The 27,977-nt window shown below is 39.8% G+C and overlaps 1 protein-coding gene across 5 annotated transcripts in view; it reads left to right on the top strand.

Moving 5' to 3' along the window:
• jus (julius seizure) overlaps positions 1–27,977 on the top strand; it is a 50,163-nt gene that overhangs the window by 6,400 nt on the left and 15,786 nt on the right. For 3 of the 5 annotated variants that reach the window (XR_011416143.1, XR_004304849.2, XM_032438991.2), the window contains exons 2-6: positions 13,461–14,201; positions 16,417–16,569; positions 17,651–17,791; positions 17,858–17,972; positions 18,354–18,550. Coding sequence is in view for 2 of the 5 variants with exons in the window: in XM_032438991.2 (XP_032294882.1) it covers positions 13,565–14,201; positions 16,417–16,569; positions 17,651–17,791; positions 17,858–17,972; positions 18,354–18,550 (1,243 nt within the window). In the remaining 3 variants the exon portion in view is untranslated. The remainder of the gene's footprint in view (positions 1–13,460; positions 14,202–16,416; positions 16,570–17,650; positions 17,792–17,857; positions 17,973–18,353; positions 18,551–27,977) is intronic. The other 2 variants (XR_004304851.2, XM_032438992.2) reach the window with 1 other exon arrangement.

The following is a 27,977-nucleotide window of genomic DNA, read 5'->3' as shown; positions in this document are numbered from 1 at the left end:
GTGTGTATGGCCAACTCTTTGGTGTGTGGCATGTGAAGTTATACGTACTCGCCTCGAGCTTGGATCGATTTGGGATAGACATTGCGGCAGCTGCTGCAGTTACCCGAGTTGCACTTGCAACTTGCCACTTATTTTTTTTTTCGCTGCTGTTGCAAGCAAGTATCTGCAGCCACGTCATCAATTCGCAAAACGACAAATCGAATTTGGGCTCAACAAATACTAAAACTAAAATACATTTGAATACGAGCAAGCAATTTGCCGGCGGCCTAGCTGCTGCCTCTGCTCCTTGATGCTACTGCCAAATGTTGCAGTACATTTTGACATTATCAAAGAGCGGCTGACCCTTGACCTTAGCCGGCGGCAACAGCATGTGATGCTATAGTCTGGCACTTTATTTTTTGTTGGGCAACGCTTTCGATTTGCCAGCAAAAAGCAAAATGATTTGCCATCAAATCGCATGTCGCCTCCTTCGCTGCCAGCGCATATCCTTGTCGCAGAGTTTGCGTTTATAATTTATATTACTTGTTCGTTTCCATTGTTTCAGCTGCGCTTGGCCTTGTCCAAATGTAGCTCTGTCTCTCTGTAAGTGTGTGTGTGTGTGTATCTGAGACCTTTAAGTATACCCAGCGGCAGTTGGCGCTTTTTCGGCCCCAGGGACGGATTTTAGGCTCTTTTACGACCATTAAAATATGCATTTAAATATATATATGCTCTTAAGTTGAGACCTCTATTTGCCTATGTGTTGAAAATTGAAATTGTGCGGTTATTTACTGAACGTCTTGGCGTTGATTGTCGTTACGCCCCATTGCCTGGCACATGACTGTAATAATAATGATTGCCAGTTTATGACCCAGTCTAGGAAAATAGAAAATTGCCATCGCTCACAAAAATTTAGTTTTGCCTTTGTTCATCAATTCTTTGTCTAAGCTGCTTTGAATTGCTTCCATTTCGCTTGAAGCTCTTCAAATAAAAGCTATGCAAAAATGTATTTCTCATAAATCATTAAAACAATATATATCGCAGGTTCGGGTCAAATTTAAAAAGTCGACTTTTGCTAGTCGAATATATTTTGTCTCTATAATATTGTGTCTGAGATCTTAGACATTAAGCTGCGCTGCTTAAATTTGGTTTATGTTTTTTTCACATATATTACTCAAAAATCACAAATCGTTATAAAACGGTTGTAAAACATATGTGTACTTAAAATAAGAATATACTTTTGACTTCATTCCCGCTCTTAACATCTAAAGATGGTTCATCATTTCCAAAACTCTCACTCATTTCTAGACAGAGTTGTGATATACTCTGCATGGATATGAAAATGAATTAAAAAATCATAAAACGCTCTAACAAGATAAAATATCAAAATTTTGTATGTGGTTTCTCAAAACATACGAAGGTCTACACTCTCAGAGGCCTTACGAGGCTTTAGTTCTTATATTTTAAGTTTTTCTTTTAAACTGAGATCTTTAAATATATTTTCAACATTTTCTCAATTTAATTACTAGCTGGCAGTTAAGGGGCTAATTTTAGGCATCATTTTTCCACCCATTTTCCGCTTGTGGCAAATTAAAATAAACACCTACTATTCACGTCTCAAGTTAAACTCTCACTTATCAATTTGTTGTCCACTGAATTAGGAATCAAAAGTTGACATCAACATTTTACGCAAATTTTTGTCACTCTGTGTTCAAAGTTTGAGGCCAAACAATAAACTTTTGTTCACACAACCTTCGACCCGCATTTTCCTTCGATGAGTTTGGGTATTGTTAAAATCGTCAAAGATGTGACTATTCAGATGACTTTTTACAAAGTTCTTTGAAAATAAGTTTTCAGTCGATAGGACTTAAGTGAAAACTTGGCCTAAAAATATTTGACTCGCATTTTCCATCCACTTGGGTGGATTTTGCGAAAAGCCTGAAAAGTACATATTATCACAAAGATTCTTGGAAATAATCAAGAAATGTGTCACCTACATTTTTACCGAGAAACTGTTGACTTCTCGAAAAGATTGATAAATCTCTTAATGCAATTTTCACAAAATTATGCTAAATATTAAAAATACATACAAACCCTTTCGCGGTTTTTCCACGCATGTGGTTGGAATTCTCATAATTTGAGTACAAACCCTTTTAGATATAGAGATCAACTGATTTATTGTCTGCAATAGAGCGCAGAGAAATAAATACAAGACAATCATGTACGCTGATTATGCTTGCTGGCAAATGTGGCAAGGAAGGCGTTGCCTCCATTTCCCAGATGCTGTTTACACAACAACTGTAATTAATTAGCTTGTGTTGATTCTGTAAATTGTCTCGGTTAGGTGTTATCACTGTGTACGACATTCTGTGGTATTTTAAGTGAGTGTGTGTGTGTGTGTGTGTCATGTGTGTCGTGTGTGTCTGCCTTTGACTGGGACTTAAAGTCAATCCAGCTTGGCTCTTGGCCCATTTGGCTGATGACACAAAAACCACTTGAACTTTGTTGGTAACTGGCATTCGAGTTGTGCTCATTACACCCCAAACGAGCTGAGTGTGTGAGTGTGAGTGGGAGTATGGGATTATTGCACGTGTGGAATATTAAAGCAGAGCGCGTACAAATAGTCGACACATTTTTCAGGTCAGCGCAGGGCTAATCCAACAAACTAGCTACAGTATGTGCCTGCTATCTGTTATGTGTGTGTGTGTGTGTGTGAGTGTTTCTCACGAGGTGTTTTATGTGCAATTAAAATGACAAACGGCTGTCGCTTAGCCGCAGCCACTGTCCCGACAGTGCGTGCTGCAAAGCCAGCGACAAGTGAATTGGCGTGCATAGATTGGTTCACAGTCCAGGAACGTGTTCTGTGGCTGTGGAAGGGTTAGAGAGCAGTGTTGGCAAATGTCGCTACGCTAAAGCACCTGAAGCTAGTGTTGGAAATAGTTAAACATAGCTTAAATATTTTTAACAAATTGAAGGCGTCTGCAAATTGTACAACTGTGGAATTTGCCACACTAGCCACGAGCTTAGCCAGCAGCTAGGCCTGTGGGTGCATGTGGTTTGCTGTATCCAGTGTTTATGTAGCTAAAAATAGCTAAATTAGTTAAATCAGAAAACTGAAAACAAGCTAACACTGGAAGAGCACAGCAAATAGCCAAATTTAGCTATGAAAGAGTTAAATTCGTAACACAGTTCACGAGCTAGGCATGTAGTCAGTGTTGAAAATAGCTAAAGGTAGTAAATGAAACTGAAAACAAGTTAAAGCTTTTCGAGCGCAGCTAACAGCCAAATTTAGTTGGAAACTAGCTGAATTCACAACACTAAACACGAGTTTAGCCAGCAGCTAGGCCTGTGGCTGCATATGGATTGCCGGAAGTGCGCTTCACGGATTAACGGGCAAATGCATTAGCGCTTGGCGACGTGCTTCTAGAATTGGAAATGTGCGAAAGCAGCTTTCCACAAACACACAAGCAGGCTAGCCACGCCCTATTAGTAAACGCCTTACTCGCACTTGATTTAAATTTTGTAGAGCTTTCAAAGCGCATTCGCATCCGCATTCACTTCCGACGCAACGCCACGTGTCTAACTATAGTACACATAGGTATATTTGTGTCTTAGTGTGTCTGTGTGTGTCAGTTTAAAGCCAGGTCATTTAGTTTGGCAAAGTGCAATGTGAATGCCGCATGGATAGGCTTTTGAATTGCTTTTGTGCGCCGCATGCGAAGCGAGCAAGTTAAATGGATTGAGATTCTTTATGGGAAATCGAGTTTAAATTGCCCAGCACCGTTGGGGCCAAAACGGATTTACAGTCTACTTTGCCCCACATACACACACAACACACACACATATGACAAACGATGTGCCCAAGAACTTATCTAAGGTCACATAAATTCTCTACATAAATTCAGTTGCGTTTATCGGAATAGCTTGACATATTTAGATATATTTATGCGCCTGTTAGTTGCATCGTTTTCAATTGTTTCTGTTGGTTATCTTTGCTTTCATTGCTTGTCGCACACAGGTAAATAGTTAAAAATAAATGAAATTTAAAAAATATAGATATGTAGGCTTTTGAGGCAGGCGTTGTCTTGGCAACAGCACACAGAGATCCTTGATAGCAGCTGGCTTTGAGCCCTTAAATGACTGCTGAAACAATTTGTGAGTTTGGGCTAATAACTGGGTTGTGGCATGGTATTTATCTAACCTTTTCTTTGTATTTAATTCGGGTTACTTAAGTTTCCTTTAGGAGCTCAAAAAACTAAGAGTCTTTACCCCTTTTTTCTTTCTCTAAATATTCACCTAAGTTACGCCAAAGGAGATCCTTGAGGTATTTAAGCACAAAATCACAGTTTTAAAGGAAATTTAAAAAATGTATCTGATAGGTTTATCTCATGCTCATTGTAAAGTTCATGTTAGTTACCATGAAGATGTTATTACGACTAGTTTTACTAGTTTTTCGTTTCCTTAACTTCAATGTTGAATTTATTTACAATCTGAATGTTCTCAATGCTCAAGTAAAATATTTAACTAATCAATTCTCAAATTCACTGTAAAGTTCATGTTAATTAATTGCCAGTTTCTTGTCTATGTAACTTCGATACAATAATAATAAACGACAAATACAAGTTAATTAACTGAGCAGTTCTTCATATGTTCATTGTAAAGTTTCTGTTATTTGCCATAAGCATGAACTTTCGGCTCGTCTAACTAGCTTCTCGTCTCACAAATTTCAATGGTAAATTTATTTACATCCTACAAGTTCTCAATGTTTGCTGTTATATTTATCAAATAGCAATTACAAGTTGATTATGTCTACATGCAAACTGTGTTTTGTTGCCTTTAGGCATGTCAAATTTTTACAATGGAGTTAAAGAGCCTGTCACGTTTGTCAGTCACTTGTAGACAATGTACTAATGTGATTGCAAGGCTCTCTATATACCCTGTACTTTTCATAATCCGATATTATTGTATTTGCAAACGCCAACCCTCATTGCAATAATATGTCACACAGTTGACATATCTGCAGAATCGCAATCGCCACGCCCCGTTGCGTGCATTATGGAAATATGAATGGTGCTGACAGAAACAGTGGCGCTTGACTGCAACGCGACGGGGCGTATGCGTAATGCATGCCGCACAGAGGACCGCCAAAATGTCAAACGAATGCCAAACATTAAAGCCACGGCGATGCCAATGTCACTCGATTGGCTTATGGCAGCATTTATTCATGCACCATGTGACGGGCGAAAGGTTAAATGTTGCACATTGAATGCCATTTTACCAATCAAATGTGGAACCGTGGCGCATCCGTTGCGCATCCGCTGCACTGGTGTTGCCGGAAACGGAAATGCACAACAGCAACCACACAAACAGCGCCGGAGACGACAAAAAAAAGTGAAGAAAAATAATAAATAAATAAACACCAACTGAGCAATGGACATGCTTTCGCTCTTTGAGTCCACCAAAATCTTGTAGACTTGTCAGAGTTCTTGTGGGGCCTTTTTTTTCCAGCCCCGCGCAGGCTAATTGGGCTCAGCGCTCGTTCGACTTGGATTTTCCACTACGTGCTGCAAATGGCAAATGTTGGGAAATTTTGGGAGGGGTTAGGGTTAGGGTTGGATGTCTGCTGTAGGAACCGCTGCTTGCCACGCCATGTTTCGTGCTTTTCGAATTTTCTTTAACTTTCTTTGTTGAGCCCCAAAACCGTTTCTCTGTGCTGCGTTGTTATTGTCCCCACCCCAGGCTAGAAAATATAAATATAAAAAAAAAAAACAGAACAAAGAAAATCAGTTTTCCGAACGCCGAAGATTAAATACCCAAGCTGTGATTTGAAGCGTTTGTTCCTATTGTTGCCATATGATATATTAAGCCAATTTGACACGGGCTAGAAAATACACTGTAAGGAAAAGTTAGCTCAATTTCAGAAAATTACCCAAAAATAATAACATTTTCTAAGTTTCTGTTGTGGCTTTAAAAAAGCATTTCAACTATAAAAAACCAATCTGGAGGACATGTTTTTTTTTGTAAATACGGAAATGTTGGCCTTTAAAAACTGCTTAAGCGAACACTCTGGTAGCTAAACGATATAGAGATTCGATCTGTCTTACTTCGACATATTTACTACCTGTGTATAATTCAATGCAGAAAGCTTTACAATTGAGAGACTTGCCTGCATATAAACCGAAAGATAGATGTTTATAAATCGACTTGACTGTTCAGATCAAGAATGTATATACTTTATGGGACTGACAACTTCGGCTTCTACATTTCATGGCAAAATCACAATACCTTTGAAGGAGCCATACAAAAAAAGCAAACCCAAGCCCAAGCCCTTAGCTCCGGCAACGCCTACAACGTGTACGAATCACGGCATATCCGTTTGAGTTGGATTTTGTTGTTGTTGTTGTTGTTGTTGTTGTTGTTGTTGTTGTTGTTGTTGTTGTTGTTGTTGTTGTTGTTCTCGCCGTCGCCAGTTTGTTGCTTTTTGTTTGTTTATTTGACTGGGAACAGAGCGACAATGCCTACTAGCAATACTTTATTGTTTATTCGCATTTTTTCGCCATTTTATTTATTGCCCTTCACATGGCAACGGCTGCCGAGAAATTCACGTAGCATTGGATCCGATCACAACACCCACAATCCCACCCACAATTGGCCCACATAACATAACGGCAATATGAATTTCGTACAACAATCATAATTCATTATGCCGCACGCTAATTGCACGCTCCGCATTTCCACTTAGCGACTTCTAAGTCCTGACCCGGGCACATAAACACATTTCCAGCAGTTCATGTACATGAAATGCGAAACTAAATGAATTCACAATAGGCTTGAGCTGTACGTGAGGCGGAGGAGGCGGGGAGCTCTACATTGGAGACCTATTAGCAACATGCAATATTTAATTGAGTTTTAATATATACGTATATACGCCTACATGCCTTCAGTGCTAACCTTAATCTAAACAAAACATGAATGCGATACACAAAACACAAAAAACCCATTCACAGTGTAAAAGTAACTAAATAAATAGTCCAAGGTGTTGGTAAAGTCCAAAATGTGATTCAATGCAAATGAATCAGATGTCGTGTGGCCCAGGTATAATAGAGCTTTATTTATATTAACCAGACAAATTGAAGAACTCGGCCATAGACACAAAATAGACTCGATAGCTGAATAAATTATCCAGCTAATTGGTTAACTGAAATAGGAGGTTGCTGGTTCGACTTCCGGGCTATTTTTAATATAAGTTCATAATCTTATATATATTATTTATAAGTGTTGCCAAGCGATTTGAGTATGACCGAAAATGTGCATAATTTATAGACCCTGTCTCAGTAAAAGAGGATGCTTTTAAGGTTGGGTTAAAATGTTAAATGGTTCTATCTTTTGGCCAAGACTCCGAAAACTTCCTTGTTTTAAGTGAAGGTCATAAATAAGTTTGCAAACTTGCTATCTGAGCGTGGGACTGACGGGCGACAGTTCGCTAGTTCAAACTCAGTAACTATTTTAGTTAATTATTTATAATAATGAAATGCTGTTATAATGTACTCAAACAATATATTAAACTTAATTTCATAAAGTTTAATTTGCATACACTTTGCAGAATCACAGTAAATAAAGAAAACTTTGTTTTTCAATTTACTCAATTATTTCACATAGAACCTACTCCATTTATTTGATCTTGTGTGGCAAAAAAAGACCGGAAGTAGTTAAGAGTTGAGTCGTTGAATAGCTAATCAAATAAATAGACCGGAAACAGTTAAGGGTCGAGTCGAGACTTGTTGAGACTGGTTAATGAAGAAACGAGAGTAAATTGAAATGTTTTTTATATGATTTCGTTCTATCATCGAGAAATGTGGCACAGTTTGGGAAAAACCTGCGCAGAATATAAAATGGGAAATAGAATAGAAGGATAGGAAAACGTTTCATTTGGAAAATGGATTTAATCATTGGCTTGGATTGGATTGGAGAAATTCTTATAGAAAAGCTATATTCCTGGCATATTTTTTATTTATTAAAATTTGTTCATTTCTTAAATTTATACTCTAAACCAAACTCAACTGCCAAAGCAGCACTCTAATTACAGTTTGGGCTTTCATGGTATAATGGTTCATTAGCAAATTAATGAAATTGTAGCTGGATATGAAAACACGCTAATAACTATTAGTGATGAAATGCATCTACGCTAATGACGCTGACAATTATATAGATGAATAATCCCTTAAATTGCTTGTCATATTTCACGAACAAATTCCATTAAAAGTTCAGCCAAGCGATGTTAATCGATTCCAAATTTCAATTTGTGGCAAATGTTACGTGGATTTGCGAAAGTTTTTGCTGCTTCTAAAATGGCGACTATTCAATTTGCTTATTCAACAGTTTGCCTTGGGAACAGGAGCTGAACTTTGTTCGAGTATTCATTAGATGCCTTTCAGCGCAATGACCTCAATTGAATGGGTTTAAGATTCTCTAGCTGTCACAAATTTATATCTATGTGGATAAATTATTTTGCATGCATATTTGATTCGTTTATTGGCAATTTGGTGCACTGTCCTGCCTCCGTACCCCCTCATCGCACCCAAGTGGGCTATAATTTGTATTGAATGCGCCTGTCAGGCGCACTCTGGCCGAGAGCTGGGCATCCATCAGCATTTGGCGCCATGTCTATTGCATTCCGTGGGACGCATTTCCAGAACCTAATGCCAAGCAATTTGTTCAACAGCGTATAAATCTTGTGCGCATTGTTTGGCTGCCAGTCAAGAAACACACACACACACTTTGTGTGGGTATAAAGGATATGATGCCTATTGTACTGCCTAAATGAGGCGGCCCTTAAGATATGCGAATGAACTGGTGCGTTTTGCTCGCTTGGCACACACTCCTATCCAAAGGGGTGTTAGTTAGTGTAGATTCTGCGCTTAGATAACTTACATCAGCAATCAATAAAATATAGGAATCTCGCATGGCTATATGTAAGTAGACTCAGCGGGTTTTCAGTATTGGCATTTAGCCAAAATGCGTTTTTGTTAGCGCACATTGGTACGACATCAGCCAAGACATATATGAACTTTCAAAATGAATAACGCCCGCGGGCAACACATTTATATATAAAAGCAAAATAATCATTTTAATCCTGCAGTAGAGAGAGGATAAAAAGTATATTATTATTATATTATATCTGACTTTTATTTAACAAAGTTAATCCAATTAAAATTTTATTAAATTCGTAAAAGTTGACAGCATGCAAATACTGCACTTCTGAAATGGGACAATTTTTGTGAAAATATATGTTAAGCTTTTGTACAAATTTAGAATAAAATTATTTTATTTGTCGACTGATACAGAGTTTATTATAGGATTCAAATGTGTGTATTTGTAAATGGGGCTTAATTTATCCGAATTTCGATAATTTAAAGATACGAATTTGTTAATTTCAAACTCTTTCAATGTTTTAAATTTTTGTCAAGGTCTCTTATTCAAAGATCTGACTTTATTTGGGCGAGTTATAGTTCTTTGATATTATTTTAATTTCCAAATCTATTAAACAAAGCACTCGATTTGTTTCCAGTGTGCTTCGATTCGGCTGAAAATTTATGAATGGCTTTTATTTGTTGCCCCTGAAAGTATGCAGCACAATTTAACGATTGTCGAATTTTTGTCGAACTATTTGCGATGTCTGTTTTTACCACTGTGAGTGTGAGCTATAATTTTTTCGCCTTTTTATTTTGTCTTCACTTACGTGCAAATTCCTTGCGCCAAGTACATCAACTGGGATTTTCAACAGAAGTCTCGCACATTCGATGCTCAGAATGTTTGTCCTTGAAAGCATGCAGTTCCTTTTTGCTTGTTGTTTCTTTTTGTGGTCCACTTGTTAAATGTGTTTATTCTAGAACTTAAGCTGAGATTTCTATCATAGTTGTGCAAAATAAGTGACTCAATTGTCACAAATTTTTCTTGTAGTTTTTCTCTTTTGATGTAAAGATAAAAGTTAATATAAATAAAATATGAAGATTCACATATATATATATAATTGTTGTTATATATTTTTTAGCAAATTAATTTATTAATAATAAAGCAGATACTTTTGTAAATATTGGTTATTATCCAAACCTGTTAACTATACAGTGGATACTTTCATAAATATCAAGAAATTGATTTTACATAATTTTTTATTTAGTTTCTAATATTCTGAAAATATTTTTTATTTATTTCTTTGATAATTCAAATTAAATAATTTGAAATTATTCCTCAACTTTTCATTAACACAGCAAATATTTTCGTAATCATTCGCATATTTCGCTATTTTGAACCACTGTGCAGTTTCTTCTTTTCTGCTGTCATGCTTGTATTTGTGTGGCTCATTGTTTGTCTAGGCGAATGCATTGTTGTTGCTGCCCTGTAGGAGACTACACTCACACACACATCAAGAGACACACACAAACAGACATACAGAAAGCTACACACAAACAGACAAGCACTCGAGCACACACTCACACACACATGTGGGTTTACGCAGATGTTCGAATGTGAGGCTTTTCGCTATTGTTTGCAGAATTTATTGCACGAATTTCTGAATTGGCTCTTTGGACTAGTATGTGGTTTTATTTTTATATGCACATACATATTTATATATATATATATAGATATCCTCTGGGCACTCAGTCGCGGCCTTGGTTGGGGCTTATGCTAAAACAATAGCTCGACCGACCACAAGTATTTATTGGGCCGTGCTGCCGCATTACGCTTAGCACTGGCTGACAGAAAGGTGTTGTCCTTTATGCTCAGGTCGTCTTAATTAGCATCAAATTTTTGTGCAATAATACACCCGAAAAAGACCGACTACTGGCGCCCTCTCTAGCAGTCCGTTTTACATACATTGCGTATACGTCATGTGGCTGTATGACAAAAACCGTATCCTTGGGTTAGCATTCGGTGTTATTATTGTTGTAATTTCCTTTGGCAGTGCACACATTGTGTCTCCGGATGCCTTTCATGTGTCAAGCGATTGTCTCATCAGCGTGCAGCCATTGCCGGTCGCATATTATTAATAATGCGTATACGCCGCGTTAGACATTTATTTATTATGCTCGCTTTTAATGTCGACATCACATAAATTTATGGAAAGCCCGAAAACAATTTGTACACAAACATGCGTGAATGTGGCCACATGGAACATGCAACACGTTTCCGGCTCATCATTTTCGGTTGCGTGAGTCGCGTTTTATGAGTTTCCCTTTCCCCACATAGACAAAAAATCATGATGCTGCCGTACAGCATATCTGCAAAATTCTGTAAATGCGTTACATTCGGCTTGGGCCTAAATCATTTGCGGATTTACACTGTTTAGCTAGGAATTTCGGGACAGTTACGGGTCCCTCGGGTGCTGACATTGGCAGGCTCACATTTACACCAAAATAGCTGCAAATAGCCAAAAGCCCTTTGGCAAATCTCATGGCTGCAAACACCAGCTTAGATGTGAATGTTGGGCAAACAAATGTGTGCTTAGATTCAAGTATTTAAGAAAACACAGAAGAGTACTCCAGTACTCATACAATTATTAAAGCATAAATATGTTATCCAAATGTGACTTAATTCTAAAGTTTTTTTACAATTCTTGTGGGAACGGTGATCATACCGACATGTTCTGGAAATATGTATACTGACGTGTAGCTCGTATAGGCTCAAGCAAAGAGGAAGTCAACAACGATTTTTATCGATTTCTTAAGAAAAGCGAAAGCTATCGATGATTTGATTGATGGGCAGACTGATAGACATATCCGAATAAATACTTTTTATAAAATAAATGCTTTCCTCCGTGTGTTAAATATATATTTACACATTTACAATGTGGCATTCAGGGCATTCAAATATGTGCAAAAGAAATCGATAAAAATAGATAAGCAGGTTTGATTGGGTAAATGCACTTTTTGTGTATGTGAACTCTATGGAATGGAGCTCTAGCGAATGGATTTATAATACACACGGATAAAGGCAGCACGTAAAAGAGGGGGGGAGGGGGCGCAATGTTTAAACACGTATTCATGAAGCATTTGGCAACATGTTTAAAGAGCTGTTTGCATAGGCCCCTTTAGGCCTGACAGATGCCAGTGAAATGTCGCCAGCATTTCGCTTCACATGTGGCAGCTCACACACAACTACATAAACAAGAACAGCTACAAATATGTGTTACATATACATATACATACAGTCATACATTTTAATACACACTCTGCCGTGGCAGCTGCATGTAGCATGCAGAATTGTTGCAACATTCATAGCGTATAATCGCAGGCGACAGGACATTCGAGCCGCATGCGTGTGTTGCATGTTCAGATTCATGATTTATTTATGGGGCACTATGGAAATAACACGGCGCCATAAATCGCCCAGCTCGTGTGCACACAAATATCCCAGTAATTAAATCGAATAATTGAAGCGAAATTTAATTAAATACACTTAATGCTTACAACAATCAAAAAGCCAGAAACATGGCAAAAAACAATTATAAATAGAGACAATAAAACTGGACACGAGCATATGTAATGACAGACAAGCGTGTGAGTGTGTCCCTGTATGTGTGTGTGTGTGTGTGTGTTAGTCTGACCTTAATCCAATTAGCTGTCCACTGCTGTGTGGCAGCTCTCAAATGATTCCCCAATTTGCTGCCAGTCAATTTAATTTTGTGTCCATGGGGCGTTCCGAACTCGTGTCATGACAAGAGAAATGGCAACTCGCCAGTTTGGCAGTTGGGCAGGTGGCGGAACGGATCTGGTTTCAATTTCATTGAGCTGCCCATTTGCTCGGCACTTTCGGAAATTGTTTCAACGTCGGTTTGTAATTTCACACGCAGTTAAGTGATTAGCCCAGCTTTTTTTTATTTGGCCGCAGCCATGTTGACTCAACCGCAAATCATAACAACTAAAAACTAGTCGAGAGTGCCTGGCTAGGCAATATTCTGAAACCCGGGTAGAGATGGGCTTGCAAATATGCTAGTTACGCACACAAATACACATGCACAAGCACACATGCACAAACACACATGCACAAGCACACTCGCATACTTTTTGCTGCTGCAATAGTTTTTCATCCCTTAGACACAGACTATGCAGACAACGCTTTTCCAATTAACTTCAGTTTTTTATACTTATGTCTGTTTATTTTCTGAAATTTGTACAGCTTAAATATGACATCCAAATGCCAAAGAAATGCCTCAATAAATGAAGTATTCTAAAATGTCCAAGCCTTAAATACTTATACATCCCTATGCCCAAGACAATGCATCTCCAGCTATTATAAGCTTTGAGATATGCTAAAATAAACAGGAATGGAAATTGATTCTTATCGTTTTCGTAAAGCGAGTTATACGTAATTGGAAAATAGGCTTTATCTAGCTCACATAGTCTCTGAGCATCTATTTATTATCTTATTTTATCGAAGGAGTAAAAATAAAACGTTTATTTCTTTGTCTTACGCTTTTGCAGCTGGGGCCATTCCATGTAAAGCAGCCTACGGAGCAGCAAAAAGGCGCTCAAATTCAACGATTCGTGGCCAGCATGGATGAGGAGCACGAGGACGATCGAATAATATGAGATTCGATGGGGCTTTAGAGCCCCGTCACGGTGCTGCAACGCTGCAGAGCCGATTTATTGGTGTTGCCAAATTTCGGCGCGAGACGCGCCTAAAATGTGAGCAACAGCAGCAACAATGCGCTGACGAAGACGACGAAGCAGCAGCAGCAACAGCTAACCACTTCAGCAACAGCAACAACAACAGCAGCAACTGTTTGCGCAACAAGAACAACAGCAAAAATTGCCGTGGGGCAGCTTTGGAGCAACAAGCTCAACACTTGTCGCCCAGCCAGGCGCCAGGCACAACAACAACAGCAACAACAACAACAACGGCTAATACAAACAAAGTTAACTTGCACTTAAGCATTGAGGGCGCCGCAACAACAGCAGCAGCAACAACATCAAATTGGCGCGCCACAGCCGCCTCCCTGAAAATGCGTGTGGAGCAATCGTTAATGCTAATGGCGCGTCGGGTCCACCGCCGGCTGAGCATGAGGGGGCGCCTCGGTACCAGCAATGTCCTGTGCCTGATTTCCGTTGTTGCGCTGGCAGCGCTGCTGCCGCTGCCGCCGCTGGCGCTGGCTGACGACGGTGACAATTTCTTTGCCGTTAATAGCTTCAGCGTGGGACCCGAGACGACAACACCCGAGTTTGGTAAGTTAACGCCACTTATTTGGGTAAGAGGGGTGCGGGTGCTATGTTCCAGTCAGCACCTGCGGGGCCTTATCGTCCCACTCACAATTTCAATGCATGCAAATGCCTTGTGGCACACAGGGCGTAATCAAATAGCTACAACAATGTCGTCATCATGTTGCACATTTACCATTGTTGCATAATCAGCAGAGTCATGACTTTCAGCACAATAGCATGCACGTATATATGTATGCATGCATGCATGTAAGCATATACGCATGTATGTATGCATGTGGGCCTTTTTCAGCGGCCCAAATGGAGCCAGGTGCGTGCCGTGCTTTCTTACAGTTAATGCAAGCGCGTGAGTCAACAGCTTATAAGACACAAAAGAACCATTGAAAAAATAAATGTAGAGAAGATTCGAATATTTTGTACATAGAGTTCCTTAACTATGAATAGCTAATCGATAGATTCAAAAGCTGGCCTTGGAGATGATAATGGGACGGGAATCCCGTGAAAAAAAGCATTAAGAAAGTTTTAATTTCTTAACCGAAAATAGAAAATATAAATATATAATATTTAAATAAAATCTCCGCCTTTCCAACTCTAGTTCACTTTTTTGACGTATTTATTAGTACAGTCTGCAATTCAAAGATTAATATATGTATGTTATCTATATTAATATTATTATCGCGTGCAAACAGTTCCGACACGTTTCCATCCCTAAGCATAGATAGTTTTTAGCGCTGCGACCCGCTTGCGCAACGAGAATTTCTATTTTAATTTCAGTTTGATGAGCTGTTGCTGCGGCATATGCAAAAAGTTTACCCTGTGGCTGCTTTGAAAATATTGCAAAAAGCGAGAGCATTGTTGAAATAAGCAAAAGTTTCTAATTATAAATGCGGTTGGCTGAGGGGGCTGAGTCTAGAAGCAGACTTTTGTGTGCGCCTGTTAAATGGCTGACCATCAGCAAGACGACACCAGCAATCACTTACGATGCGGCGAGCGCGGGGCGCAGGTTAAGGTTTGATTTGTTGGTTGTGTGATAAATGAGCTAATGGAAAGTGCCCCAACGTACAGTTGGCATGTTTCGTAAAATCTCTGTTTGAAATGGGTATTAAAAGGTCACAGAAATGCTGTGTCTTGTGGCACATTCGCTTGGTTGCTGCAACGTTGCTTGCCACAAAATCGGATGCGATGCGGCAGCAGTTGCTTTTTTAGCTGCATATGCCTTGGCGCTATTCATAGTAGGCACTGCATTTATAAATAAACCGCTTGCACACATACACACACACACACACATACATGCATTTACCACACAAAAATGGCGCAACATTTTGCAAGCGCATCCATTTTGTTTTGTCTTTTGCGCTTCCGTTGGCTTAAATGCTAGGCCGGCGCACATCCTCTTCCGTTTTCCCGTCGTCAGCCACAGCCTCATCATCATCATCATCATCATCAACATAGGCCATGTACTTGGTAATTATGGCAGAGTATCAACAGAAATTAGTGGAACAAGCGGCGTGTCGCGCATATGGCATATGCGGCAACATTAACGCTGACGCTTAACCCCTGGTTGCCGTTCAGATTTTGCGCACATTGTTGGAGGCCAGTTCCGGCCGAAAGTTGCTCCCAAGTGCTTAATTAAGATGTGAGCACAACTCAACTCACTTTACATGCCGCTGACGTGCGAGTGTGTGTGTGTGTATGTGTGTGTGTCTGTGTGTTTTCATTTCATTCAAACTTAATGAAGAATACGCCCCTCATACTCATCCGGACAAGTGGCATGTGGCATGTGGCATGTAGCATGCACAGGCTGAAGTGCCTACACTTGAGCCGCACTTCGGCCCCTCGAGTGTGCGTAGCCAGCAACCAAAAACATTTCGGCGCGCGGCTTGTAAAGGTGCACACAGGTGTATATACACATAGATATTTATATGTACCTATACCTGTTCAGCTGACTGACAGTCGTTGGCCCAGAGATTTATACATGAATTTACATTTTAATCTGCCACTAAGCCGCTCGGGATTCAGATACTTTTCACTCTTCCGGCAGGCTGAAGCTTTGAAATTGTTTTTCCTTTCCTTCTATTTTTTTGTGGGTTTTTTGTTTGTTTAGCTTAAAAGTTTGTTGCGGTTTCATTACAAATTTGTCGCTTGGGATTAGTCGAAAAACATGTGCTAAGATTGGCGTTTTATCTATCTTATCTATATAAATTATATGCTATATTCACAGATTATGCCAGCCGCGGGCAGAAAAAGTTCGGCGACAAGTGCGACAATACATTGGAATGCGGCTTTCCCGGCTCCATATGCGATCCCAAGAAGAAGTACTGCCAGTGCACCGACGATCTGCAAATCACCAATCACATTGATAAATGTGGCAAGGGTAAGTGCAGCGAGGCTTGCTTTTGTCAGCCTGCCAAGTTTTCATTAAAACGAATCGCAGGGCCAGCAAAAAAAACCAAATACCCCAAAGCCTTACGTTGATTACCAACTTTGCTGTGAATTGAAAATTAGAACGGAAAAACTTGGCAGCAGGTTGCAATCGAATGTATCTAGGGAGCAGGGGGAGCTGGGCAAACTTAATGCATATTTGACATAATTATAATATATTTAGTATGCCCAGGCCACATAAAAAGCTGTAAATTAAAATCAATTTGTGCGATTATTGCTTCATTAATGATTGACATGTTTATGAGCAGAGCATTTAGGTTCTGGCCAATGAGTCATCGCGACCAACTAATGAAAGGCAATGAAATTACGGCCAAGTTGTGAAATCCCAACACAATTTGGGTACATTTCATAATTATCCATCATCTGAGTGCTAAAGCAGTTTATTCTAAAAAAGCGAAAATATTAAGAAGAAATCCTTGATAAAATTTTAGAATATGTCTCCTAAGCTAACATGTACAATCTTTAATCATCAGAATAGTAAAAAAAGATCTTTAATGAGTTTCATTTAATAAATATTTAAAATATTATGCTATTTAGCAGCTATTTAGTTGCGTACTTTTACAGTAAAAGTTTTAGAAACGTTTAGCCCAATAATATTTGCATCTCTTTCCCACAAATGCCAGCTATAAATACTGAAGCCCACCCAGTTATTATAAGCCCAAATTCTCAGACTATGCTTATGTATTTACACACATGCTAAAATTATTCAAATACAACGTTTTGAAGGGCACTATAAATAGCTAGACAGGTAGGTGGGGTGGGGGGGCGTGTTCCGGGCTGTGCGCTATAAAAATATTTGTCTGGCGGTCATCAAACTGACGCCAGTGAGGATTGACTCAGCCACAAGTTGAGTCCCACTGTTCCGTTCTGTGCACTCATAAAGCAAGCGTGTAAACAAGCTCCGGAACAATGAAACAGATATATATAATATACATATAGATAGTATCTATATGTAGCTACATGTGTGTGAATCATGGTCGCAAGGATTCACACTGTTTACTCCTTACTTGCAGCGGCTGCCATCAACGAGTCCTGTTTCTTCAACGAGCAGTGCGAAGCGATTTACTTTCAGACCGAATGCCGGGACGGACGTTGCATATGCCGCTTCGAGATGTCGCCCATTTGGGGCAAGGATGGGTCTGTCGAGTGCAAAGGTCGGTGTGCGCCATGTCGCCCAGAGCAGGTGGAGAATAATAGTCAATGTGTTTGTTTGTTTGCAGGACGCCAGGACAAGCGAGGCGAAAGCACCTACATTGATCCGGCCATGATTGGCGTACTGGTAGGAATGGCATTGATGTTTATTATTATTTGTGTCGTCCTGCGATTGTTTAGCCAGTGAGTAAATTGCAATGCAAACATTTATCACTTATCACTTATCACCCTAAGCCAAAACAAAATACGATGAGGCAAACGTTGCTGCCACACATGCCCATAAATTAATTGGGTCAATGGGCTGTGTCCTCGGCGGGGGATGGGGAGCAGCTTCATTAACTCAACTCAATTTGCTGGCTTGACGTTGCCCTGGCTGCGGGCCAAATGATACATAATTTGATCAGCAATTAATTTCACTTATATGAACAAAATTTTTGCATTAATTGGCATTAAACGCAGTCAACGCAGCATCGGTTCATATCAATCCGCCCAGGCTTTGGCCCAGGTCCTTGCCAGCTTTTTGGGCAGCTACTCATACGGCATCGTTTGCTTGTACTCTTGCAGGGCACGCTGGCACGAGAATCGCACCATATTCAATACACCGAATCCACGCCTGATGAACGTCTCCCTGTTGCGGGACAACAAGCTGCTCCATGGCCAGGATAGACGCGGCTCGCGCATGTCCGTGCGGGCGCCATCCCGGCAGCCGAGCATGGCCTCGCTGCGTCCGCACTCGCCGAATCCGTCGCTAGGTAAGACAGGTTTGTATCCCATATGTGTGGCTTCCATTTATTGATGGCACCTGTTTACTGTACTGTACCCAGTGCGCATTTTGGCTTTGGTTTCCTTATTTTCTTATTTGTTTGTGTATTTTGTTGTTTCAAAAATTTTGGTTGATTTATGCTAATATTTTGTTCAAGAACTTGCAGAACTTTCTGCACACAGCAAAAATAAATTCGAATCAATCAATTAATCAATCAATCAGTCAGCCAGTCACCAAAACAACTAACCAAACAAATCACAGCGGAAATCTATATTTACGAAAATCCGTAAATTCAAACAAAAAAATTCGTGTGAGTGTGCAAAAAGTCGAGCTGTTAGCAAAAACAAAATGTTATTTTTTTTCTACTATCTTAAGCCTATGACTTAAACACTTTTCGTGATTGACATTTGATAATAATTTATAAATAAAAAATAAATAAATTCAATGCATGTATTTATAGCCATTAAAAAAGTAATAAACATTGCGAAATCATCGACATAGCAATTATATATTAATTGAAATAGAGCTAGTTATTTTTGAGAGATGCGATACAAATATTTAGACAGGCGTTTTTTCAGGGAGAGCAGATAAGAAGAAGATGGCTCAAGAAATTTATTATAATCTAATATCCAAGGGACTTACTCAAATGATATTTATAAAGTTCTTTATAAGAAAAGTTCCATGCGACCAATACATTTTTAGATTTTGAGTATAACTAGATTTGCTGAAGGAATATTAAGAGAATTAATTTCATGGTTTTGTACAGCAGGTCTTAAGGATTTTATTATCTACCAAAATTGTGAGTGCTATTCTTTTCTTTAGGTTAGAAGCATCAGGATATCACGAGTGAGATTTGACCACACCATAACGCTGCATAATAGAAGAGCATAAGGGTTTCAGCCTACTTTTAATGCACGTAAACACTTATAAACAAGTAAGAGGTTCGGGAGCTCCCGACTAGGGGGCACCCTGAACCCTCTTCTTCCAACATCAAATGCATATATATATTCTATTTTAAATGCTATATGTCAAGTTTGGGGACTCTAGCTCTTATTATTTACCAAAATTGCCCAAAAAACAGGATATCGATTTTTATCGATTGCTTGGAAACGGAGTAAGTTATCGATTATCGGAAACAAACTCGATCTGCGCGGGCACTAGGAGCATTGCCATTTTGTCGATTTGGGTCAAAATTTTGGGTTTCCTTTTTTTGATGTCAATCGATAGAACTGATCCTTACGAGTCAAAAATGGTATAAATTTCCAAAATCTGACATTATTTGACGGAAATATTTCAAAAAATCATCAAAAGGATGGAATTTACGAACGAATCGGTTTTTTGCCAACAACATTTTTAAACCCATCGATGATTAATTTGTTTGAATGCCAATTGATGGTAGGGATCCGTACGCATTTAAAAAGGTATAACATTTTAAAATCAGACATTATATACCCGAGAAATTTAAAAAAAATCATCGAAAAAGTTTCGATTTTCGCACCGTCCTCGATTTTGAAAAATCTCCGCGCGGAGTTATGTCGTTTTGGAACGTCATATCTCCCCGCAGAGCTATTAACCGAGATATTAAAACAAACTTCAAAAAGATGGAATTTACGAACGAATCGGTTTTTTGTCAACAACATTTTTCAACCCATCGGAGTTTAATTTATTTGAATGCCAATTGATGGTGATTGATGATCCGTACACATTCAAAAAGGGATAACACTTAAAAATCAGACATTAATTACCCGAGATATTAAAAAAAATCGACCTCGATTTTGAAAAATCTCCGCGCGGAGTTATGTCGTTTTGGAACGTCATATCTCCCTGCAGAGCTATTAAGCAAGATATTAAAAAAATCATCAAAAAGATGGAATTTACGGTTTTTTATCAACAACTTTTTTAAACCCATCGATGTGTGATGCCAATTGATGGTAGGGATTCGTACGCATTCAAAAAGGAATAACATTTTAAAATAAGACATTATTTACCCAAGATATTAAAAACAAATCATCGAAAAAGTTTCGATTTTCGCACCGACCTCGATTTTGAAAAATCTCCGCGCGGAGTTATGTCGTTTTGGAACGTCACATCTCCCCGCAGAGCTATTAACCGAGATATTAAAAAAAACATCAAAAAGATGGAATTTACGAACGAATCGGTTTTTTACCAACAACATTTTCAACCCATCGATGTTTAATTTGTTTGAATGCCAATTGATGGTAGGGATCCGTACGCATTTAAAAAGGTATAACATTTTCAAATCAGACATTATATACCCGAGAAATTTAAAAAAAATCATCGAAAAAGTTTCGATTTTCGCACCGACCTCGATTTCGAAAAATCTCCGCGCGGAGTTATGTCGTTTTGGAACGTCATATCTCCCCGCAGAGCTATTATCCGAGATATTAAAATAATCATCAAAAAGATGGAATTTACGAACGAATCGGTTTTTTGTCAACAACATTTTTCAACCCATCGGAGTTTAATTTATTTGAATGCCAATTGATGGTGATTGATGATCCGTACACATTCAAAAAGGGATAACACTTAAAAATCAGACATTATTTACCCGAGATATTAAAAAAAATCGACCTCGATTTTGAAAAATCTCCGCGCGGAGTTATGTCGTTTTGGAACGTCATATCTCCCGCAGAGCTATTAACCAAGATATTAAAAAAATCATCAAAAAGATGGAATTTACGGTTTTTTATCAACAACATTTTTAAACCCATCGATGATTAATTTGTTTGAATGCCAATTGATGGTAGGGATCCGTACGCATTTAAAAAGGTTTAGCATTTTAAAATCAGACATTATTTACCCGAGATATTAAAAAAAAATCTTCGAAAAAGTTTCGATTTTCGCACCGACCTCGATTTCGAAAAATCTCCGCGCGGAGTTATGTCGTCTTGGAACGTCATATCTCCCTGCAGAGCTATTAACCGAGATATTAAAAAAAAACTTTAAAAAGATGGAATTTACGAACGAATCGGTTTTTTGTCAACAACATTTTTCAACCCATCGGAGTTTAATTTATTTGAATGCCAATTGATGGTGATTGATGATCCGTACACATTCAAAAAGGGATAACACTTAAAAATCAGACATTATTTACCCGAGATATTAAAAAAAATCGACCTCGATTTTGAAAAATCTCCGCGCGGAGTTATGTCGTTTTGGAACGTCATATCTCCCCGCAGAGCTATTAACCAAGATATTAAAAATATCATCAAAAAGGTGGAAATTACGGTTTTTTGTCAACAACATTTTTAAACCCATCGATGTTTAATTTGTTTGAATGCCAATTGATGGTAGGGATACGTACGCATTCAAAAGGGAATAACATTTTAAAATCAGACATTATTTACACGAGATATTAAAAAAACATTTCTTCGCGAAGATATATGTCGTTTTTAGAGCGCGGAGATATGTCGTTTTTAGAGCGTCGGAGTTATGTCGTTTTGAAACGACATATCTTCGCGCGGATATATGTCGTTTTTAGAGCGCGGAGATATGTCGCTTGAAACGACATATCTTCGCGCGGATATATGTCGTTTTTAGAGATCGGAGATATGTCGTTTTTAGAGCGGCGGAGTTATGTCGCTTCAAAACGACATAATCTCGCCATGATCATCGGCGGAGTTATGTCGTTTTGAAACGACATATCTTCGCGCGGATATATGTCGTTTTTAGAGCGCGGATATATGTCGTTTTTAGAGCGCGGAGATATGTCGTTTTTAGAGATAGGAGATATGTCGTTTTTAGAGCGGCGGAGTTATGTCGCTTTAAAACGACATAATCTCCATGATCAACGGCGGAGTTATGTCGTTTTGAAACGACATATCTTCGCGCGGATATATGTCGTTTTTAGAGCGCGGATACATGTCGTTTTTAGAGCGCGGATATATGTCGTTTTTAGAGATCGGAGATATGTCGTTTTTAGAGCGGCGGAGTTATGTCGCTTTAAAACGGCATAATCTCGCCATGATCAACGGCGGAGTTATGTCGTTTTGAAACGACATATCTTCGCGCGGATATATGTCGTTTTTAGAGCGCGGAGATATGTCGGTTTTAGAGCGGCGGAGTTATGTTGCTTCAAAACGACATAATCTCCATGATCAACGGCGGAGTTATGTCGTTTTGAAACGACATATCTTCGCGCGGATATATGTCGTTTTTAGAGCGCGGATACATGTCGTTTTTAGAGCGCGGATATAAGTCGTTTTTAGAGATCGGAGATATGTCGTTTTTAGAGCGGCGGAGTTATGTCGTTTCAAAACGACATAATCTCGCCATGATCAACGGCGGAGTTATGTCGTTTTCCAACGACATATCTTCGCGCGGATATATGTCGTTTTTAGAGCACGGAGATATGTCGTTTTTAGAGCGTCGGAGTTATGTCGTTTCAAAACGACATAATCTCGCCATGATCAACGGCGGAGTTATGTCGTTTTGAAACGACATATCTTCGCGCGGATATATGTCGTTTTTAGAGCGCGGAGATATGTCGCTTGAAACGACATATATTCGCGCGGATATATGTCGTTTTTAGAGATCGGAGATATGTCGGTTTTAGAGCGGCGGAGTTATGTCGCTTCAAAACGACATAATCTCGCCATGATCAACGGCGGAGTTATGTCGTTTTGAAACGACATTTGTTCGTGCGGATATATGTCGTTTTTAGAGCGCGGATACATGTCGTTTTTAGAGCGCGGATATATGTCGTTTTTAGAGATCGGAGATATGTCGTTTTTAGAGCGGCGGAGTTATGTCGTTTCAAAACGACATAATCTCGCCATGATCAACGGCGGAGTTATGTCGTTTTCCAACGACATATCTTCGCGCGGATATATGTCGTTTTTAGAGATCGGAGATATGACGTTTTTAGAGCGGCGGAGTTATGTCGCTTCAAAACGACATAATCTCGCCATGATCAACGGCGGAGTTATGTCGTTTTGAAACGACATATCTTCGCGCGGATATATGTCGTTTTTAGAGCTCGGAGATATGTCGCTTGAAACGACATATCTTCGCGCGGATATATGTCGTTTTTAGAGATCGGAGATATGTCGTTTTTAGAGCGGCGGAGTTATGTCGCTTCAAAACGACATAATCTCGCCATGATCATCGGCGGAGTTATGTCGTTTTGAAACGACATATCTTCGCGCGGATATATGTCGTTTTTAGAGCGCGGATATATGTCGTTTTTAGAGCGCGGAGATATGTCGTTTTTAGAGCGGCGGAGTTATGTCGCTTTAAAACGACATAATCTCCATGATCAACGGCGGAGTTATTTCGTTTTGAAACGACATATCTTCGCGCGGATATATGTCGTTTTTAGAGCGCGGATATATGTCGTTTTTAGAGCGCGGATACATGTCGTTTTTAGAGCGCGGATATATGTCGTTTTTAGAGATCGGAGATATGTCGTTTTTAGAGCGGCGGAGTTATGTCGCTTTAAAACGACATAATCTCGCCATGATCAACGGCGGAGATATGTCGTTTTGAAACGACATATCTTCGCGCGGATATATGTCATTTTTAGAGCGCGGAGATATGTCGTTTTTAGAGCGGCGGAGTTATGTCGCTTTAAAACGACATAATCTCCATGATCAACGGCGGAGTTATTTCGTTTTGAAACGACATATCTTCGCGCGGATATATGTCGTTTTTAGAGCGCGGATATATGTCGTTTTTAGAGCGCGGATACATGTCGTTTTTAGAGCGCGGATATATGTCGTTTTTAGAGATCGGAGATATGTCGTTTTTAGAGCGGCGGAGTTATGTCGCTTTAAAACGGCATAATCTCCATGATCAACGGCGGAGTTATGTCGTTTTGAAACGACATATCTTCGCGCGGATATATGTCATTTTTAGAGCGCGGAGATATGTCGTTTTTAGAGCGGCGGAGTTATGTCGCTTTAAAACGACATAATCTCCATGATCAACGGCGGAGTTATTTCGTTTTGAAACGACATATCTTCGCGCGGATATATGTCGTTTTTAGAGCGCGGATATATGTCGTTTTTAGAGCGCGGATACATGTCGTTTTTAGAGCGCGGATATATGTCGTTTTTAGAGATCGGAGATATGTCGTTTTTAGAGCGGCGGAGTTATGTCGCTTTAAAACGACATAATCTCCATGATCAACGGCGGAGTTATGTCGTTTTGAAACGACATATCTTCGCGCGGATATATGTCGTTTTTAAAGCGCGGATACATGTCGTTTTTAGAGCGCGGATACATGTCGTTTTTAGAGCGCGGATATATGTCGTTTCTAGAGATCGGAGATATGTCGTTTTTAGAGCGGCGGAGTTATGTCGCTTTAAAACGACATAATCTCCATGATCAACGGCGGAGTTATGTCGTTTTGAAACGACATATCTTCGCGCGGATATATGTCGTTTTTAAAGCGCGGATACATGTCGTTTTTAGAGCGCGGATACATGTCGTTTTTAGAGCGCGGATATATGTCGTTTCTAGAGATCGGAGATATGTCGTTTTTAGAGCGGCGGAGTTATGTCGCTTTAAAACGACATAATCTCCATGATCAACGGCGGAGTTATTTCGTTTTGAAACGACATATCTTCGCGCGGATATATGTCGTTTTTAGAGATCGGAGATATGTCGTTTTTAGAGCGGCGGAGTTATGTCGTTTCAAAACGACATAATCTCGCCATGATCAACGGCGGAGATATGTCGTTTTCCAACGACATATCTTCGCGCGGATATATGTCGTTTTTAGAGATCGGAGATATGTCGTTTTTAAAGCAACGGAGTTATGTCGCTTCAAAACGACATAATCTCGCCATGATCAACGGCGGAGTTATGTCGTTTTGAAACGACATATCTTCGCGCGGATATATGTCGTTTTTAGAGCGCGGAGATATGTCGCTTGAAACGACATATCTTTGCGCGGATATATGTCGTTTTTAGAGCGCGGAGATATGTCGGTTTAAGAGCGGCGGAGTTATGTCGCTTCAAAACGACATAATCTCGCCATGATCAACGGCGGAGTTATGTCGTTTTGAAACGACATTTGTTCGCGCGGATATATGTCGTTTTTAGAGCGCGGATACATGTCGTTTTTAGAGCGCGGATATATGTCGTTTTTAGAGATCGGAGATATGTCGTTTTTAGAGCGGCGGAGTTATGTCGTTTCAAAACGACATAATCTCGCCATGATCAACGGCGGAGTTATGTCGTTTTCCAACGACATATCTTCGCGCGGATATATGTCGTTTTTAGAGCGCGGAGATATGTCGGTTTTAGAGCGGCGGAGTTATGTTGCTTCAAAACGACAATCTCCATGATCAACGGCGGAGTTATGTCGTTTTGAAACGACATATCTTCGCGCGGATATATGTCGTTTTTAGAGATCGGAGATATGTCGTTTTTAGAGCGGCGGAGTTATGTCGCTTCAAAACGACATAATCTCGCCATGATCATCGGCGGAGTTATGTCGTTTTGAAACGACATATCTTCGCGCGGATATATGTCGTTTTTAGAGCGCGGAGATATGTCGGTTTTAGAGCGGCGGAGTTATGTTGCTTCAAAACGACATAATCTCCATGATCAACGGCGGAGTTATGTCGTTTTGAAACGACATATCTTCGCGCGGATATATGTCGTTTTTAGAGATCGGAGATATGTCGTTTTTAGAGCGGCGGAGTTATGTCGCTTCAAAACGACATAATCTCGCCATGATCATCGGCGGAGTTATGTCGTTTTGAAACGACATATCTTCGCGCGGATATATGTCGTTTTTAGAGCGCGGATATATGTCGTTTTTAGAGCGCGGAGATATGTCGTTTTTAGAGATCGGAGATATGTCGGTTTTAGAGCGGCGGAGTTATGTCGCTTCAAAACGACATAATCTCGCCATGATCAACGGCGGAGCTATGTCGTTTTGAAACGACATATCTTCGCGCGGATATATGTCGTTTTTAGAGATCGGAGATATGTCGTTTTTAGAGCGGCGGAGTTATGTCGCTTCAAAACGACATAATCTCGCCATGATCATCGGCGGAGTTATGTCGTTTTGAAACGACATATCTTCGCGCGGATATATGTCGTTTTTAGAGCGCGGATATATGTCGTTTTTAGAGCGCGGAGATATGTCTTTTTTAGAGATATGTCGTTTTTAGAGATATGTCGTTTTTAGAGCGGCGGAGTTATGTCGCTTCAAAACGGCATAATCTCGCCATGATCAACGGCGGAGTTATGTCGTTTTGAAACGACATATCTTCGCGCGGATATATGTCGTTTTTAGAGATCGGAGATATGTCGTTTTTAGAGCGGCGGAGTTATGTCGCTTTAAAACGACATAATCTCCATGATCAACGGCGGAGTTATGTCGTTTTGAAACGACATATCTTCGCGCGGATATATGTCGTTTTTAGAGCGCGGAGATATGTCGTTTTTAGAGCGGCGGAGTTATGTCGCTTTAAAACGACATAATCTCCATGATCAACGGCGGAGTTATTTCGTTTTGAAACGACATATCTTCGCGCGGATATATGTCGTTTTTGAAACGCGGATATATGTCGTTTTTAGAGCGCGGATACATGTCGTTTTTAGAGCGCGGATATATGTCGTTTTCATAAATCCGAAATATGTCGTTTTTAGAGCGGCGGAGTTATGTCGCTTTAAAACGACATAATCTCCATGATCAACGGCGGAGTTATGTCGTTTTGAAACGACATATCTTCGCGAGGATATATGTCGTTTTTAGAGCGCAGAGATATGTCGGTTTTAGAGCGGCGGAGTTATGTTGCTTTAAAACGACATAATCTCCATGATCAACGGCGGAGTTATGTCGTTTTGAAACGACATATCTTCGCGCGGATATATGTCGTTTTTCGAGCGCGGAGATATGTCGTTTTTAGAGCGGCGGAGCTATGTCGCTTTAAAACGACATAATCTCCATGATCAACGGCGGAGTTATGTCGTTTTGGAACGACGTATCTTCGCGCGGATATATGTCGTTTTTAGAGCGCGGATACATGTCGTTTTTAGAGCGCGGATATATGTCGTTTTTAGAGATCGGAGATATGTCGTTTTTAGAGCGGCGGAGTTATGTCGCTTCAAAACGGCATAATCTCGCCATGATCAACGGCGGAGTTATGTCGTTTTGAAACGACATATCTTCGCGAGGATATATGTCATTTTTAGAGCGCGGAGATATGTCGGTTTTAGAGCGGCGGAGTTATGTTGCTTTAAAACGACATAATCTCCATGATCAACGGCGGAGTTATGTCGTTTTGAAACGACATATCTTCGCGCGGATATATGTCGTTTTTAGAGCGCGGAGATATGTCGCTTCAAAACGACATAATCTCGCCATGATCAACGGCGGAGTTATGTCGTTTTCAAACGACATATCTTCGCGCGGATATATGTCGTTTTTAGAGATCGGAGATATG

Source organism: Drosophila virilis, chromosome 2 (genome assembly GCF_030788295.1).
Source record: "Drosophila virilis strain 15010-1051.87 chromosome 2, Dvir_AGI_RSII-ME, whole genome shotgun sequence".
NCBI lineage: Eukaryota > Metazoa > Arthropoda > Insecta > Diptera > Drosophilidae > Drosophila > Drosophila virilis.
The sequence above is the reverse complement of the archived record's forward strand: the minus strand, read 5'-3'. Positions and strand labels throughout refer to the sequence as shown.